This window comes from Schistocerca americana, chromosome X (genome assembly GCF_021461395.2).
Source record: "Schistocerca americana isolate TAMUIC-IGC-003095 chromosome X, iqSchAmer2.1, whole genome shotgun sequence".
In the NCBI taxonomy this organism is placed as follows: domain Eukaryota; kingdom Metazoa; phylum Arthropoda; class Insecta; order Orthoptera; family Acrididae; genus Schistocerca; species Schistocerca americana.
The window spans coordinates 712174995-712192638 of record NC_060130.1 but is presented as its reverse complement, the minus strand read 5'-3'; the positions used below and the strand labels follow the sequence as shown (position 1 = coordinate 712192638).

The window sequence follows — 17644 nt, the reverse complement described above, 5'->3', positions numbered from 1 at the left end:
AAGTTATGAAAGAAGGTTACGAGTTGTTCTTGGATCACTCAATTGCTAAGAGAATTTGCCATAAAGGTCTAGGTCTGAGTCCCAGTCCAGCACACATTTTTAATATGTCAAGAAGTTTCATAAAAATACATACTCTTCTTGCAGACAAAAGTGTCATTCTAGCACATCCACACTGTTTACACATGTGAAATAAAAATGTGATGAGCTCTATAAATGGTACTATTTAACACTAATACCTATTATGTGTTCATAAGTGCAATGTATACAATAAGTGAGCATGGTTTATATCTTAAATTGTACTGACAATTAGACTGTGTGTCAAAAAGCAAATATGGATATGAATAGATTAACTTAACAGTACAGTTCAAGGTGATGCACAAAGCCACAGCACACCACTAGATTAGTTTGAAAGTTTCGTTATCATCGTGTGATACATTGGCTTATCTTCATACAGTGTAAGGAGTGTATTTTCAGTAGACAAATTCAACAAAATTAAATAATGACAGATACATACCAGAAGACCCCAGAGGATGTCCCAGAGCTACTCCACCACCATTGACATTAACTTTTGTTGGGCTCAGACCCAACTGCTTCATTACTGCTATGGCCTGGCAAGCATAGGCTTCATTTATCTCAAACAGGTCTACATCAGATATTTTCCACTGTACCTTTTCCATCTATAATAATGATTAAAATCAAATTATAAGACAAGAGATGAAATAGTAGAAAGAAACATACATTGCATGTAAGGTATGTAGAAGTGAAACTGAAATACAATACCAACCTCGATATGATAAACAAAATCCTTGCCAGAAGACAGATTATTGAATGAAAAATCAATTTAAACGAAGTGAACTATTTTAATAATAATAATAATAAAATGCAAAAACTCCAGAAAAAATGATTTTCTGTTCACTTAATTTCACAACCATGTCGTATTTTAGAAATGACAGACTGCAAAGTAATGCCAAGTTTGTAATTTCACCACTACCCACCACATATTTCATTTTATCTAAATGAACTTCCAATGATCTTATAGCGTAAACTACATATGTACATATCCCTCATATGACATTGTATCCTATGGAATTAACTAATTATGTTTTCTACCACTGTATAATATGAGGGTATGCTGAAAAGTTATGCCTCTAAATTTTTAATGTAGAAACTCTTAAAGTTTTTTTAAGTAAAACAAATGTTATTAACATTCTACATCATTATTCTTCATGTTTAAATATTTATTTCTCAACATAGTCACCACAGTGATGAACACATTCCACCCCAGGAGAGACTTTTTTGATAGAGCCACAACTTCTTCTCCTCTGCTCGCACGGCTTTGTCACTATCAAAATGAAGCCCTTGAAGGCGTTCTTTAAGTTTTGGAGGCAGAAGAAAATCAGACTAGGCCAACTTGGGACTCTATGGAGGATGTTTCATGACAATGAAAACAATAAAGCAAGGCACTGGATTACTGCCGATGTCACAGCACTCGTGTCTGATCTGACATTGTCATGCTGAAGGAGAGGGTGTTCCATATGTGCACAAACTCTTCAAATTCAAAACTCAATTAACACATGATGTTTCTCACACATCAACTTAGTTATATTACACACTGCCGTGTCACACACTACAATTTGGAGCATTCTAGTGGCAGAGGGCTGCAAATACGCTGACACGAAGACTAAAGGTATAGAATGTTAATAACCTCAGTTTTATGTAAAAAAACTTTGAGAGTTTTCACATTAAAAAAATTGGAGGAATTACTTTATGTTTAATAATGAGTTATCTGCATTTGAAGCTGACAGTTTTTCCTCCTTCATACCACTTGCCCCATGTAGGTGGAGGATGGGCTGTCAGTGGACAAAACAGCCTAACCCTTCAGCTAAAGGGTTTAAAATATACATCAGGAAAAACAATATAATTATATGGTGAAATAGTTACATCGGTTTTTTTTTAAATGTAAAAAGATGAATTTCATGGATGGCATTATATAAAACTAAACTTGATTTTCTTCATTTGGAATTAAAAGCAAAAAAAGCTAAAAGGTGAAATTAAAATAAAACAAAGCTATCTAAAACACAATGCAGACAGGTGATGAGAAAAAGTGGTACTGCATCTTTGCTAAAGTTGAAGAATTTGCATTGTAAAAAAAAATATTTAGGGAGAGGAAACAGCAGGTGTTCTGTAGGGTGTGGGTGGAGGAATAGGCATCTGTTGGGTTGTAACTATACAGATGAGGGAAGGTATTGGAGTGGCTGGTGGGAAAACAGAGAGGGGTTAAGAGGTTGGGGTGTGAACAGGTCTGTAATATGAAGAGGAAAGAGAGAGGGGATGATGAAAAGGGAACAGGGAACCCTGATATAGGGTAAGAATGGTAGTGAATAGTTACAGTTGCTAGAACAGGTAAATTTCAGGGCTGCTTTCATTGTGGGGAAGAGGGAGTAGGTACAATTTTTATTAGAGAAGATATGGAATGTGTGCGTTGGTGTGGAACTGGGAGAATGTGCCAATATAGGTGCAGCAGCATACCAGGATTGAAAAATACAGAGGAAAAAATGTGGCTGTTGGAGTTTAGTTTCCAGATAGTGTAAGATGTATGGAAGCATTTGATGTCACTGAGGAAAGCTGGGAATTGAATGAGATGGTGAAGGATCCATGTGCAAGAATGTAAATGGATGTGGAAGGCAAAACAGAGTGTCCGGCAATTAAGAATTTGGAGCAACTGACAGAACTTTAGTAGAGTGGATATCCATGCAATACTGGCATAGGAGAAAATAGCTAGGATCAAGGATCTGTCAGTGTGAAAAACAGTGGAGGGTAGCAATCCCCATACTTGGCCAGTTAGTAGCTTTAGCAATTTTAGTCTAGTGTGGACTTTCTATTGGAGAGTTAGCAGGTAGGCTTTTCATGTTAGTTCCTGGGTAAGTGTTAGTCTGACATTTTATTGTGTTGGCTAATAGAATAGGATGGTCGTACATGGTTAGGCAAAAGCCATGTGAGCTGCAGATCGCTTGTCCTATAATTATTGCCTGGAGTTCGGAAGGATCAACATCGATGAACTATTGGTTACACCAAAGACTAATTAAGGTGGAGTTCAAGAGACCATTGGAATTTCTGGGTTGTAGGATAGAGTGCTAGGAAAGTGGTGTCATCACCATATTGAAGAAGGTGAAAGAGGTGGATTTGTTTTGGGCATATTGACAATGTACAGGCTATTTATGGGAGGAGAGAGGTCAGAACATGAGGCATGCCTGCAATCAGACAGAAGGTATGGGAACTGGTATTGCTGTACTGACAAAGGATGGGTGGTTAGTTAGAAAGGTGGCAATGAAATGGAGAGCTAATTGGAAGCACATATGCCTGGAACTTGAAAGGGAGGCCAGAATACCATACACAGTATTATTGAAGTAAGAAAGTTCTGGCAGAATGTAAATAAAGGAGACCATTCACCAAATAGCAGAAGGGTTGAGACATCAACAGGCACAGTTTGGCAGGTGGACAAGGGTGAGGTGGGGTTGTGTAAGGTGGTGTGGGCAGAGAGAGAAAGAAGCGGGAAGTAAGAAAGGGGTTGGGGATGGGTAGCTAGTGGCTCAGAGGGAGGTGACAGTGTGGTGGCTAGGAATATGGGAGATACAAGTTACAGGTGCTTGGACTAAGCATGAGATACATGGGTACCAGAGATGGTGAATTGTAGTGTACAGCAAGATGACATAGAAGCATGAATTGGGAAGAGGTGCTACAACAGAGAAAGGAGAAACCATTGAATATAGGATGGGTAGACAGTGGGTTACTGGAGATCGAGGTCAGGAGGGTGATGGGAGCGAAGGACGTGTTGTAAGGATAACTCTCATCTATGTACTTCAGAAAATCTAGTGCTGGATGGCAGGATCAAGGTGGCATGTGTAGTAAAGCTGCCATTAAACTTGAGTATAATGTGATCTGCAGTGCATTATGCCACTGGGTGGTCAACTTTGTTCTTGGCCACAGTTTGACTGGGGCCATTCTTTTTGGTAGACAGCTGGTTGGTTGTCACACCAACAAAAAAAAGCTGTGCAGTGTTTGCAGCAGCATTGGTACATGACATGGTTGCTTTCTCAGATGACCTTGCCGCTGATGCAGTATGATACAATATTGCAGTGCCTGTGTTATTCACATGAATGACACAAGGTTCCTTCAGATATGCAATGTGTGTCCAAAAAAACATGCACTGTTGGTGACTACACCCATTATCAAATGCATGAAATGAATTCACAGTTGTGAATATGGACAACCATCAGCTGTATAATGGAATGGTGATAATGAAAATGTGTTCCAGACTGAGACTCAGTTTGCCTTTTCATTAGACTATCTGAGCACAACTAACAGCCAGACCCAAACTTTCATGTCACAACCTATCCTCATACATGCATTATTTATATTCTCATACTAGGATACATTTTACCTGAAAATTGCTTGCGGGTGTCAGTAGATAAATACAATATCGCAGTGCCTGAAATATTCAGACATACGATGCAATGTTCTTTCAGACATGCATGCTCAGTAGATAAATACAATACCGCAGTGCCTGAAATATTCAGACATACGATGCAATGTTCTTTCAGACATGCATGCAGACATGTGGTTGATGAGTTATGGATATTTGGGTCTGGCTGTGAGTCATGCTCAGAGAGCCTAACGGTAAGGTAACTGCTTACAGTAAGTGGGAATTCGTGGTTTGAGTGCCAGCCTGGCACAAATTTTCATTGTTGTCACTCCATTAAACAGCTGATTGTTGTCCATATTCACAACTGCAGATATATTTCATGTATTTCATTAATGGCTGTAGTCACCACAGTGCATGTTCCTTCAGACACATATGCATGTCCAAAGGAACATTACATCATACTTCTGAACAACTCGTGCTGAAATACTCTATGTATCTGCCGGCACCAGGGAAGAGACTTTCAATTAAAATGTCTCGCCTGTATGAGAATATTCATAATGGATATATGAGTACAGGTTGCAGACACATGGTTGATGACATATGGAAGTCTGAGTCTAGCTGTGAGTCACATTCAGATAGCCTAATGGTGTAGCGACTGCTCAGGATAAGCAGGAAATCCAGGTTTGAGTCCCAGCCCAGCACAAGTTTTCATTATCGTCGTTCCATTATACAGCTGATGGTTGTCCATATCTGCAACTGTGAATACATTTCGTATATTGCCTGTGATGTAATAGGGTAAGCCTGTGATAGGACTGGAGTAGGAAATGCTGGGTGAGTGAATCGGGCAGGTCTTGCATCTGGGTCTTCCACAGGGATATGATCCCTGTCCTAGGGGGCTGGAAGTGAGAATGGCATAGGAATGGACCAGGATGTTGCAAAGGTTGTGTGGACAATGGAATATCACTTTAGGAGTGGTAAAAATTTTGGATGTCCCTCATTTCTGGGCATGCTAATAGGTAATCATAGTCCTGGTGAAGGATATAGTTCAGTTGCTCCAGTTCAGAGTGATACTAGGTGACAATGGAGAGTGCTCCTTTGTAGCAGATCCTTGGGAGTGGTGGGATGGTTAGGGGTTTGTGAGCATATAGCATGGGAAATCTGTTTGCAGATTAGGTTTGAGAATAGTGACTGTCTGTGAAGGCCACCATGAGACCTTCAACATACTGGGCAAGGGAGTTCTCATAACTGCAGATATGCCATCAAAATGTGGCCATGCTGTATGAGAGTGATTGTTTGGTCAGGAAGGGGTGGCAGCTGTCAAAATGCAGGTACTCTTGATGGTAGTGGGATTACCAGGAAGTTGGTACACTGGGTTGAAGAGGATCCGATGAAGCTGATGGGAGAGAAAGTGTTGAGATGTGGAGGAATGAGGATAGGGTGTCTTGACCCTAAGTTGAGATCATTAAGACTTCATTAATGAACCTGAACCAGATAAGGGGTCTGGGATTTGGGAGGCTAAGAATGTTTCCTCCAGATGGCCTAGAAACAAACTGGATTAGGAGGGTGCCATGTGGGTTTCCATGACTGTGCTGCACATTTGTTTATATATGTTCCCTTTAAAGGAGAAGTAGTTGTATGTGAGGATACAGTTGGTAAGGTGTACAAGGAATGAGGTAGTGGCTTTGGACTTGGAAGGATGTTGGGAGAGATAGTGTTTCATAGTGGCAAGACCATGCTCATGGGGGATGTTGGGTGTACAGGGAGGTGGCATGAGTGGTGACAAGTAGGGCTCCAGGTAGCAAAGGGGTGAAGATGGTCGAAAGTTGGTGAACAATGTTGTTAGTACCCTTGATGTGAGAGACTAGGATTCAAGTAGTTTGTTGGAGGTGTTGGTTGACACGAGTGGAAATTCTTTCCATGGAAGCACAAAAACCACAGACAATGTGGTGTCCAGGATTGTTGGGTTTTGTGAATTTTGGGGAGCATGTAGAAGGTGGGTGTATGGGGCATTGTTGGGGTGAGAAGGGAGATGAACTCAGGAGAAATTCTGGGGTGGGCCTAAGGATTTCAGTAGGGACTGAAGACTATATTGAAATTCTGGACTGGGATCATTATGGCAAAGCTTGTAGGTAGAGAACTCAGACAGTTGAGAGAAGTATGCTGTCAGGTAGTCACTGTGGTCCATCACAACAATGTTGGAGCTTCTGTCCACAGGTAGAATGATTAAATTAGGGCATGTTTGGAGGTTTTGAATGGTTGTCCTTTCTGTTGAGAAGTTTGTGTTCTTGGGAATGGACCTGGGGAATGATGGCGAGGCCAAGTTGGAGGTAGGAAATTCCTAGAAGGGGAGCAGAGGTTGGTTTGGTGGGTGGGGGATCATGGTTGAATGCTGATATGAACTTTGAAGGGTCCAGGTTCAGTGTTGGTATTAGGTTGCCTTTTGTTGGAGGGATTGGTAGTAAAGAAGTGTTTCCACTGTAGTGGTTGGGATAAGGAGAGTAGGTCTTTTATGAGTGCAGCATTAAGAACTTGGGTGTGGGGCTGAAGATGAGGCATTTAGATAGGACTGAACTTTTGTAGGACTGAGAACTTTGGTTGCAAGGTTAACAACAGTGTTTTGGGTTTGTTTGGGTTCTGGATTTCAGGGAGTATTAGGAGGGAGTCTTGGAGTATACGGTAAAATGAAAACATCAGCCAGGCAGGGTCTGGATGCTATTAGAGTTGGTTAGGAGGTTTTCTGAGAGTAGGATGCATGTTGATGGACAGCAGTGCTTCAAGACAGAAGTAGGATGTCAACAGGTTGGATAATTTATGGACTTGTATGTAGCTAGGATTCCACAGTGTATCTTGCAGAGGCAAAAGAGGTAGTTCTGAGATACCCGTAGGAGATGTGTTTCTACAGTACCAGGTTTTGTGAGTTATGGGGAGGCAGAACGTGCACAGGTGAAGGTCATTGTGAAAGAAGGGATGGGATCCAGAAAAGGGAATTTTTGTGACTATGCCATTGGGGGGGGGGGGGGGGGGGGGGAAGGAGGGTTCCATGGCTTAGGCAGCATTTAAGAAATATGATTTGGAGCTGGGTTTTAGCTAGGGATAGGGATACTTTTCGTAACTGATGCAGACAGATGGAGTAGGGGTCCATTTGGGATGGAGTGTTGCTGGAAAATGTGAAATAGATGAATGCAAGTGTTAGGTGGCTGTAAATGTAACTGGCTAACAGGGCATTTATTTGGGGAGTTCAAAGGCTGGAAGAAATTTTGCTTATGGCAGTAGGATGGTTCTGTAATGTGAGGGTATTTCTTCATGCAGAAAAGAAAGGAAAGATGTAAAATTCATAAAGGCGTAATGGCTGAGGAGAGGTGGTTTGATTTGGAGATGAAATGTAATGGTTTTGTTGCTAGGAAAGTGTTTTAACTGTGATGTGGTTGATGGGTGGTTTGTAGGATAGCATGAGGTGCCAGCAAAACTGCTGCAACCAGTGTTATAGGGTGTCTCAAAAGTCTAGCATGACCACACTGGAAGGAGTTGTTAATCTATGTGTGTAACAAAGGCAAGAAGGAACATGTAGTGAAAGATGTGGATGGATGATATGGGAGAGACAAAATAGAAGCAAATTATAAGATAGTAATGAAGGATGAATGACTCAAGGTTTAGGGTGGAAGAAGTCACTAGGCAGTATAAATATAATAAAGAAAGTTTTGGCAGAATGTAAATAATTTAGGAGAAAGGAGACCATTCACCTCTGTGTGCGCCTGTCAACAACTTGGTGCTTCTGCTATTTGGTGAGTGGTCCCCTTGACTCTTAAATTATGCACAGTATTTTAATGTCCAGCAGTTTGCATAGATAAAGATTTTGGCCATTGTTGCAAGTGTCCTTTACCATGGTAATCTATGATACAACTTGCAACAGTGGCTGAAATTCCAGTCAGTATAACATGGTAATGTGATTGCATATCTATTGAAGTTTTATTGAAACAATAGTGCTTTCCAGGTAGTTTGGATAATGTTGAAAAATGGTAGATGCAGTTGAAATTCTGGAAGGTATTTATTTGGTGATTATGATGTAACCAGAATGGTATATTAATGAACATAAATGCTTGTAAATGCTCATCAAGTGGGGGCTGGAAACATGCTTCTGAAATATCAATCTTGAAGAAACAATGAGCACTGGTGATAAGGGGAAACAATGCAGTTTATGTAGAATGATGATGGAGATAACTTACTGACTAAATGTAATATGTCATAGAATTCATATAGCTACTAATCAGTTGAGTTTGACTAGTATTCGACTTCGCAATGACATACAAGACAGGCAGTGCTTTGACTCCTTGTGGGTCAACATAACTGCAAACAGTGATATGTACTCTAAAGTTCAGAGCACAGGTCAAACCCTGCTTCAGTAGGAAAGGGAATGCCCTGCAGATTTCTTTGAGTCCTTGAAAGAGAATAACTTCTGATACAATGCTCTTTGAATATGCAATGGAAAAGTAAAAGGTGTTGAATGAAATCCACATTAAGATATATGGAATATGATTTGTGATCATGCACTGAACAGATGGAAGGAGTAGAGATAGGGGAAAGAGTGGGAGAGAGTGCTGTTACACTGAATCATAAGCCCAAATTAATTATTTATCATTAGAACAAAAGTGATAATGTGTATGTGACTTACAAGTGATGTAATAGCTGGTACTGGTCCCATGCCCATGTACTGTGGGTCAAGACCACCTTGTGACCATCCTACAATCTTCGCCAATGGTTTTAAGCCTCTTTTTGAGGCAAGCTCTTTGGTCATCAAGACTAATGCTGCAGCTCCATCATTTATACCAGTAGCATTACCAACTGTGACAGTTCCACCCTGTAGTAAATGCAGAAAGTAATACAATGTAACAGCTTAAATTTGTTGACAATTGATTAGTTGTTATCAGTGGTATTATTACTTAGCATTTGTTCTAATAAACAAACTAATAGAAATCACAAGATGTTGTACATGTTTGAACATAAACTCTGTCCATAGACTCTGGTGGGTCCATCAGTGCCAGTCAACTGCTGTGTCATCCTCTGCCAATGATGGATGCAGTATCAAGGGCTGTGGGGTCAGCATCCCGCTCTCCCAGCTGTTGCAGTTTTTGTGACCTGGGACTTATACTACTCACTCAAGTAGCTCCTCAGTTGACATCACAAAGCTCAGTAAACCCTGTTATAGTCCTCCCACCAATGAAAAATCCTTGTAGTATTAGGAATCAGACCCGGGCCCTCTGCATGGCAGTCAGCTGCGCTGGCCACTCAGCTAAGGGGGCTGACATTATGCATGTTTGAATAATATAAATTAAAACACTATGATTTTGAATAGTAGCATTGTAAAGCTTTAGATCGAAATCCTGTCTCTATGAGTAACATGAATATCTTCCTGTGTTATATACAATCTGTATACATCTATCTTCCAATTAAGAGGGTTCTATAAATGATGAAATAGTGTGAGAGCATCAGTTCAAAAAGTACCTATATGAAATGTATATAAATACTTAAATGTTCATTAATAATTAAATCTGGTTACATTTTGGCCAAATTTCTTATTCTGAAGAAAAATCAGTTATCCTCTCCTAGACATATGTAGTCAGTGACTTGCAAATATGTTGTACAGTTTTGGTCATGTATAGTTGTGTATGCTCTCCATTCTGATTCTATCAACAATTTCTGAGGTTTGTTAGTGTTTAAACACCTCTAAAATTTAGATATTGCAAAATTAATTTTATATTCTTACTGTTATGGGCAATTTAACATTGATATATCCTCAATGACTCAAAAAATTCCCAACAGCCAGCCACAAAAAATTATAAATAAAAGCTAATTATGTTATAATCTTGTGTGGATTTCCATGTGAGTACAAAGTATTTACACAACATAGATGTTAATGGAATAAGTAAATTTTAAGCTAGAGAGATTCAATAGCAGTGCTACCTTTCGAAATGCTGGTTTCAGTTTCTGCAAGTCCTCAATCTTCAGATCATTCCTAGGATGTTCATCAATTGATACTAATTTTTTCTCATTTGAACTTTCAATAGGAACTGGTACCATTTCCTTATCAAAATATCCTCCCTGCTGAGCTTTGGCAACTCGACGCTGAGATTCGAGAGCTAATTCATCTTGCTGTTCACGAGTAATTCCTTCTTTGTCAGCAATTCTTTCCACTGTAATGCACAAATACTAATGTAGAACATGATAGGAAAGTAATAGTGCATTTATTTTGTTAGACCTTTCTCACACTGAACAGTATTGTTTTACGTATACTTGAATAAGTTTCTTACAGATGTCATCATTAAAGTCATGGTAAGGTTTCCACTCAGCAGAGCATGACTCACAGTAACTCATACACTATACCAGGGCGCTCATTTATAACAGTACTTCCAGAAATAAGTGCACACACAAACATCTATATGTAGAAACTTTCTACTTCACAGAAAATATTTGCAGAACTAAAAGATACTGCAAATGCAAGTATTAAGAAGAGTAAAGGTAACCACCCACCATATATATGAGGCACAGAGCATTTGAAAGGCACATAAACAAACTGAAATTGTTGATGAGCTTTCAGAAAATGCCCTTCTTTGGAGCTAACTAATACAAAACATGCATGTCAAAGAATACTGATATATAAAGATACTATCACATGCAAAAATGTATATATTTTGCTGGATGTTACCTTAATCACTGTATTTGTGGCACATAATATCAACAATGGTTCAAATGGTTCAAATGGCTCTGAGCACTATGGGACTTAACATCTGTGGCCATCAGTCCCCTAGAACTTAGAACTACTTAAACCTAACTAACCTAAGGACACACACACATCCATGCCCGAGGCAGGATTCGAACCTGCGACCGTAGCAGTCGCGCGGCTCCGGACTGAGCGCCTAGAACTGCTAGACCACCACGGCCGGCAATATCAACAATGAAATGGCCTCTCGAAGCAGCAGCAAGTGGTGACTTGATCTAGTGGAAAACCTCAGTATAGGCATCAAAATTAATGTCTGGCCCCTTTGCCAGCCTTGAATTATGGGCTATTGGTGAAACAGTTGTCTAGGGCCACTGCCAGCCTCGAAGCATATGCTGTTGGTTCTTACAGCCCACCTGACATGTGGTGGGACAGCACTGCACTGAAGCTATAGGAAGAAGCGTCCACTACGTTAAGTTCTCCTAGCACTGACTATAGCTCTTTTTTTGGAATGAGGTGCAGGAACTGCTTAGCAACCCTCAGCTGTGTTCCTGACAAATGTTCACCAACCTTTCTCAGGATGTGACCCAATTGATTAACTTTGGGTTGGGGAAAGGCAGAGAGGGGGAGGGGGAGGGGGGGGATAAAAGGTCTCTGGGATACAGTGGGTGGAGCTGAGAGAGGCAAACCAACAGTGGTGCACCCATTGACAATGCTGGACACAGAAGAGGCACCGTGTCATCTTTTTGTATGAGCCCCAGATCTGTGCACAGCATCACTGTGGAAATTTCCATGTGTGACATGTTTAGAGGCTTCAAGGAGAATGAACATTGCGAGGTTGAATGTGTCAACAGGATATGGGCCCAGCAGCTAATTTTATGGTGTGGCATTCCTTGGGGTGCACGACACAATCATTTCTCATTCACACAGTCAGTAATTTGGACAGCAGCCATTACATTGCTGATGTGTTAATAGTGATGGTTGTATCCTGCTTCTGAGGTCTCCATGGTATTGCTTTTCAACAATATAATGTAAGATATCATGTTGCTCATGCTGTTCTGAACTATCTCAATATAGAGGGTGTTTGACTGTTGCGTTGGCCAGCACGTTCTCCATGTCCCTTGTTCATTGAAAACATCCAGTCACAAATTTCTGAGTGAGTGGCATGACACCATTCTCCAGCCACTCTATTGATGAACTCTGGCACAGAGTTGAAGTAGGAAGAGTGATTAACCAGTATGTGCCATCCAAGCTCAGCTGGACGTGATGCCCTGCCAGGTTAGAGCCATCACTGTTGTCAGACATGGCAGCTCTGTGTTCTAAATACTGTAATTGTGTATCCCCAAACCATGTACAAATTTAATAATTTACCTTCTTATGACACAATATATGCAAACTGCATAAAACTTTGTTACATGCTATTCTTCCTATCATTGCAATTTGAATGATCAGCATTTTAATTTGCTGTCCACATAATTGTATTTTCCTTTCTGTAAGTGTCCATTTTGCACTCACAGTGTGTTCATAATAAACAACTGATTTCACTCTCCCTTACCCTATAAATACTAGGTGCACAAGCATATAATGTCGGAAATCAACTTAAGACTACATGGAATGTAGTGAAACAAGAGACATTACAACCAGCCACAGAACATCACTATTGGACTGAATGGAAGGACTATAAATGATGAGTCACATGTAGCAAATATATCTCATAGTTATTTCTTACATATAGTGGACTGTATAGGAACAATCAGCTCGAAAGAAAAATCACAGCAATATGTTGAAAAAGCGACATTCATAAAATTCAGTCATATGAATGTATCCTGTTGAAATCAAGAAAATTATATATTCTCTCAAAAATAAAAACTTGTCTGGTTTTGACTGTGTTTCCAATAGAGTACAAAAGATTTGCTCCCATATAAGAAGCCCTATCACATCTGAAATACGTAATGCATTATTAACTTAAGACATTTCTCCAGCGAGACTGAAATATGATGTTGTAAAACCCCTCCCTGAGAAAAGTGATAGGACAGATGTCAATAACTACCAACCTCATATATGTTTGACATTGTGTCAACAGCTGGGACCATCTGAATTGTTATATTATTCTGAAATATCAGGTACACTAAGATTGCCTGTAAATCTTTTTATTGATTACCAGTTTCAACAGATCTGTGCTGTCATCATCAAATCTTGATCTTTACAGACTTGCAAGTAACATTGTGATGTTGCATGTAACAGGTAGCAAACATAAAATACCACAATTATAAAACATATATCACATTGTGCGGATGTCCTAGTGTTTCCACTGAGTTGTTATTGTGGTGTTAAGTGTATGAATGCACTGGGACATCAGCACAGTGTGGTGGGACTGATGGTGTAGCCAACCAATGGGTAATATCATATCATATATCTTCTGACAGGGAGGAAATCATGTGTCCCCAGGGCTCAGTCTTAGGTCCACTATTCTTCCTCACATATGTAAATGATTTTCTGTCTCATATACAACAACCGGAATTAGTTCTTTTCACAGATGACATTAATATTGTAATCAATCCAAGCATATGAACAGGAACAGAAGCAATTATAAACAATGTTCTCCAAAGCAATATTGACTTATTTTCTGCAAATGGTCTCACCCTCAATTTAGAAGATACAACATATTAACTTCTGCACATCTATGGCTACCACACCGATGATAAGTGTAACACATGGTGAGGAAATAATAAATAGGATGGAAACTTCAAAATTCTTAAGTGCCCATACTGATGAGAATTTAAACTGGAAAACGCACATTTTGGAACTCATAAAACAACTTTGTTCATCCACATTTGCATGCAAATGTTGGAGAGAAACAAATCAGTAAGTTGACATAATGTCATATGAAATAATGTTCTGGGGTAACTCATCTTTAAGAAAGAAAGTCTTCCTTACTCCAATACTTTCTGTGACAATAATATGTTGTGCTTACCCACTACCATTTTGTAGAAATCTGTTTAAGGAGTTGGACATTCTGATTACTGCTTCACAGTATATTTATTCCATCATTAAATTTGTTGTAAATAATCCAGTTCAAAAGGAGCAAAAATGTACATAATTATGATACCAGAAGGAAAAACGACATTCATTACTCCACAGTAATGTTGTCTTTAGCCCAAAAAGGGTGCATAATGCAGCAACTAAAATTTTTAATACCTTATCCAGTGATATAAAAGTCTGACAGGCAGCAAAGTAAAATTTGAAAATAAACTGGAAAAGTTTCTCCTTGACAACTCCTTCTATTCCATAGAATAATTTCTGTTATTGAAATGTGTAAATAGTCATATTTACAAATGAATTTGCTATGTGAATCTAAAATGATTTGTTCCAAGTCTTTCCAATTTATCATGCAAATGATCCTTGAAACATGAAACTAACTACCTAACTGAATGACATTCTGAAATGAAAGCTGAAGCTATTCTCTGTGATCTACATCTAGTACCCTTCAGAATCCCCTCAGATGTATTATTTTCCAAAATTTCACTTACCAGTTTCTCCCATGTGTATATCATAAAATGCATCTGTGAGACCATCACATAATATGGTGTCACGTAAGGATGTATCTCCCACCTTCAGTCCTTTTCTCATATTGACTACATGAGGTGTCTGGCTCATTGATTCCTGTCCACCACACACTGCTAATTGTGCATCACCATTTCTTATGCTCAGGTATCCGTCAACAACAGCTCTGTAACAAAATTGTACAAATGAATGAAAAAGGAATGTATATCAGTGAAAAATACTAGTGGTTAATAAATGTCATCTACCTTATTCCAGAACCACACATCATATTGACAGTGGTTGCTGGGACAGTATATGGTAATCCTGCACGGAGTGCTGCTTGGCGAGCAGGATTCTGACCTTGCCCAGCTGCCAGAACCTTGACATACAGGTTTAAAATTAGTGAGGTACTAGACCAATCACACATCAAAAACATTTTCTTGTAGCATTGTGAACTATCAAGTCATGATTTATCATTGTGAATACAGAGAAACGTAGCTTCCTGCACTGGAAAAAATATTATAATGCTGCACTGCAGTATAAATTCTAACAGACTCTTGCTCTATAGTCATACAGTATTTACTAAACTTAAAGAAGAACATTTTTGTCTGAAAATCATATGCATCAGATGTCTCTTCTGAGAGTGGTCAGGTGCATTTTCTCTGGTGTTTAGGTACTTATTTGCAATTCCCTTCCTGCAGTGTGTAGACAGTGTCAGTGCAAACAAATACTACTCATCATATGTTTTATAGGATATCCATCTCAAGGGAAAATGTCAATCATTTTTTGATATGCACAAAACGTATTTTAAAAGTTGAATTTCATGTGTCCATTCTGTAGAATGATCACACAGTAGTCAAGTACTACATTCAGTTCAGTGAAACATGATAACAGCGACAGAGAAGCATGAATAATAACCAGTATTCGAGGAATAACTGAGTTGTGGTGTTGCATGGTGATGACAGACATGGCACTGCATGAGATGGTATATGAAATGGGGCAAGTCATGAAGGGAGACATGGTGAAAAAATGTTTATTCATTTCTCTGTGTATGGTGTTGTTATTCACTGGATTAGGGACCAATTTAAAGCTAAAACACCAATACAACCTAGTAGAGTATCACTTTCATTATATTTTTTCAAAGTGGCCAGATGTTCCAGTTTCCACATACCTAACACATTAATATCTCCATTCATTGTTGTAGTACTGGTTATTTTCTGTGTTGATAAAAATCAACTAATAAACAGATATCGAACAGAATATCACAATATATGAAACTGGCACTGCTCAATTGAACGGGTTCATAAAATTCAGTTTAAGAGCCTATTGTTTGTAAAGAGAAACAACCCAATGTTTCTCATTAACTCTGAGTGTCACATGATGATTAATATTTGTTTGAGCTGACTCCATGTAGACATTGCAAAAAAAAATGAAATTTGAAATATCTGCTGAAACACCAAACATCTCAGTAGAGTTAGGAAAGCATTAGATATGCACTACCGTTTATCGCAACATCAGGGATGTTAACGTGCAAATACATGTATGGCATGCATATGTGCAGACATTACCTGTTATCTGACACAGAAGTACTTAGTTGCTGTCTCTGACAAAAATATTAAAGTTCTTTCAGTTTTTTATAGAGTTCTGCCTCCCCTGTTACTATTATGTTTGTTTTTTATATTTTATTGTGCTTTCTTTAACTAGACCATTATGTATGTATGGAAGCACAGGTGAAGTACTTGTCAAAATGGTCCACAGTACAATGAAGTTACACTTTTCAAAGAATCATACAATAAATATCCATGGATATATGCTCACCTGTCCCATAACTACTTCACAGACACCTGGTATTTTATCAGGCTCAATTTCAGCTCTGCGCAGAGCTTCTTTAATTACAACAGTGCCCAATTCATCTGCTCTCAGGGATGATAGGGATCCACCAAAGGCACCTGTTAGTTTGAAATAAAATTAAAGAAATTTTACTATGCTGCAAGGAGTAACTGGTAATGAACACATTATTCACATTTGCAATCAATCATTGATATGAAATTCTGCTTTTATTGTAGTGGCTAGAATGTATCATAAGCACAATGAATGAACTGTAATCATAATAAATGTAATAATTACCAGATTTACTGAGTTAATGTGGGTTACTTTGTTTTGCACAATAGAGCAACTACTTCATGTATGTTATGAGATAGGATCTTTTCTTGATGTACATCAAATTTGTCTCTGACTGTTCATCAACTGCTTTTAAACCACTTGACTGAAATGTCATGATTAGGGGACATGTATTTTCAAATTAGCATGTACTTGTTTCTACAGTTTACCTCTTTGCATAGGTTTTGCCATAAAAACAGTTTTAGTGAAATGTTTATCTGTAGGCCTTCTGTTATGTGGGAAATGTTAGTAAGTAAACAAAGAATAGAAATGTGACCCTTTTCAAAGGGTTCAGTTAATAGTGTGAACAAACCTGGTGGAAAAGAGTGTCAGCAGCTAGAAATGTTAAGTTTAAATATCTATAGAAATAAGCACAGTTCCAAGAAATGAGCTATTAATAGTAATGTCCAGCCTAGAAATGTTCATATCAAGCTACAACAGTGGATTAGTTCCGTTTTCTATACATCAAATCAAACAAGAATAAGAAGAAATGTGACTCCAAGAAGCAACTCACTTATAATCATATTAATGTGAAAGGTCAGACCTGCTGGTCTAGCAATTAAGCACTTCACTGGAAACTGAAAGGTTAGGAGGTTGAAACCTGGTCAGGCCATGGATTTTTCAACCTGCCTTTAACCTAACTTTCCCCTCTCAATGATGTGAAGTTCCACCAGGAATGACACGTGATACAGATCCCATGTTAAACTGTAGGTCTCATTTCCCAGGCAGGATTACTAGGGTAGGTGAGAAACACCTGCACCAAGCCACTGAGCCACATGAAATTATTACTATTATTAATAATGAAA

General features: G+C 38.9%; 1 protein-coding gene across 1 annotated transcript in view; it reads right to left on the bottom strand.

The window, feature by feature from the left end:
* The window catches only part of LOC124556560 (acetyl-CoA acetyltransferase, cytosolic-like), a 63710-nt gene that overhangs the window by 7895 nt on the left and 38171 nt on the right, over positions 1-17644 (bottom strand). Inside the window, exons 2-7 of the mRNA XM_047130516.1 lie at positions 16497-16627; positions 14945-15057; positions 14666-14865; positions 10382-10611; positions 9093-9278; positions 515-677 (exon numbers count right to left, since the gene is read on the bottom strand). Coding sequence (XP_046986472.1) covers positions 515-677; positions 9093-9278; positions 10382-10611; positions 14666-14865; positions 14945-15057; positions 16497-16627 — 1023 coding nt within the window. The remainder of the gene's footprint in view (positions 1-514; positions 678-9092; positions 9279-10381; positions 10612-14665; positions 14866-14944; positions 15058-16496; positions 16628-17644) is intronic.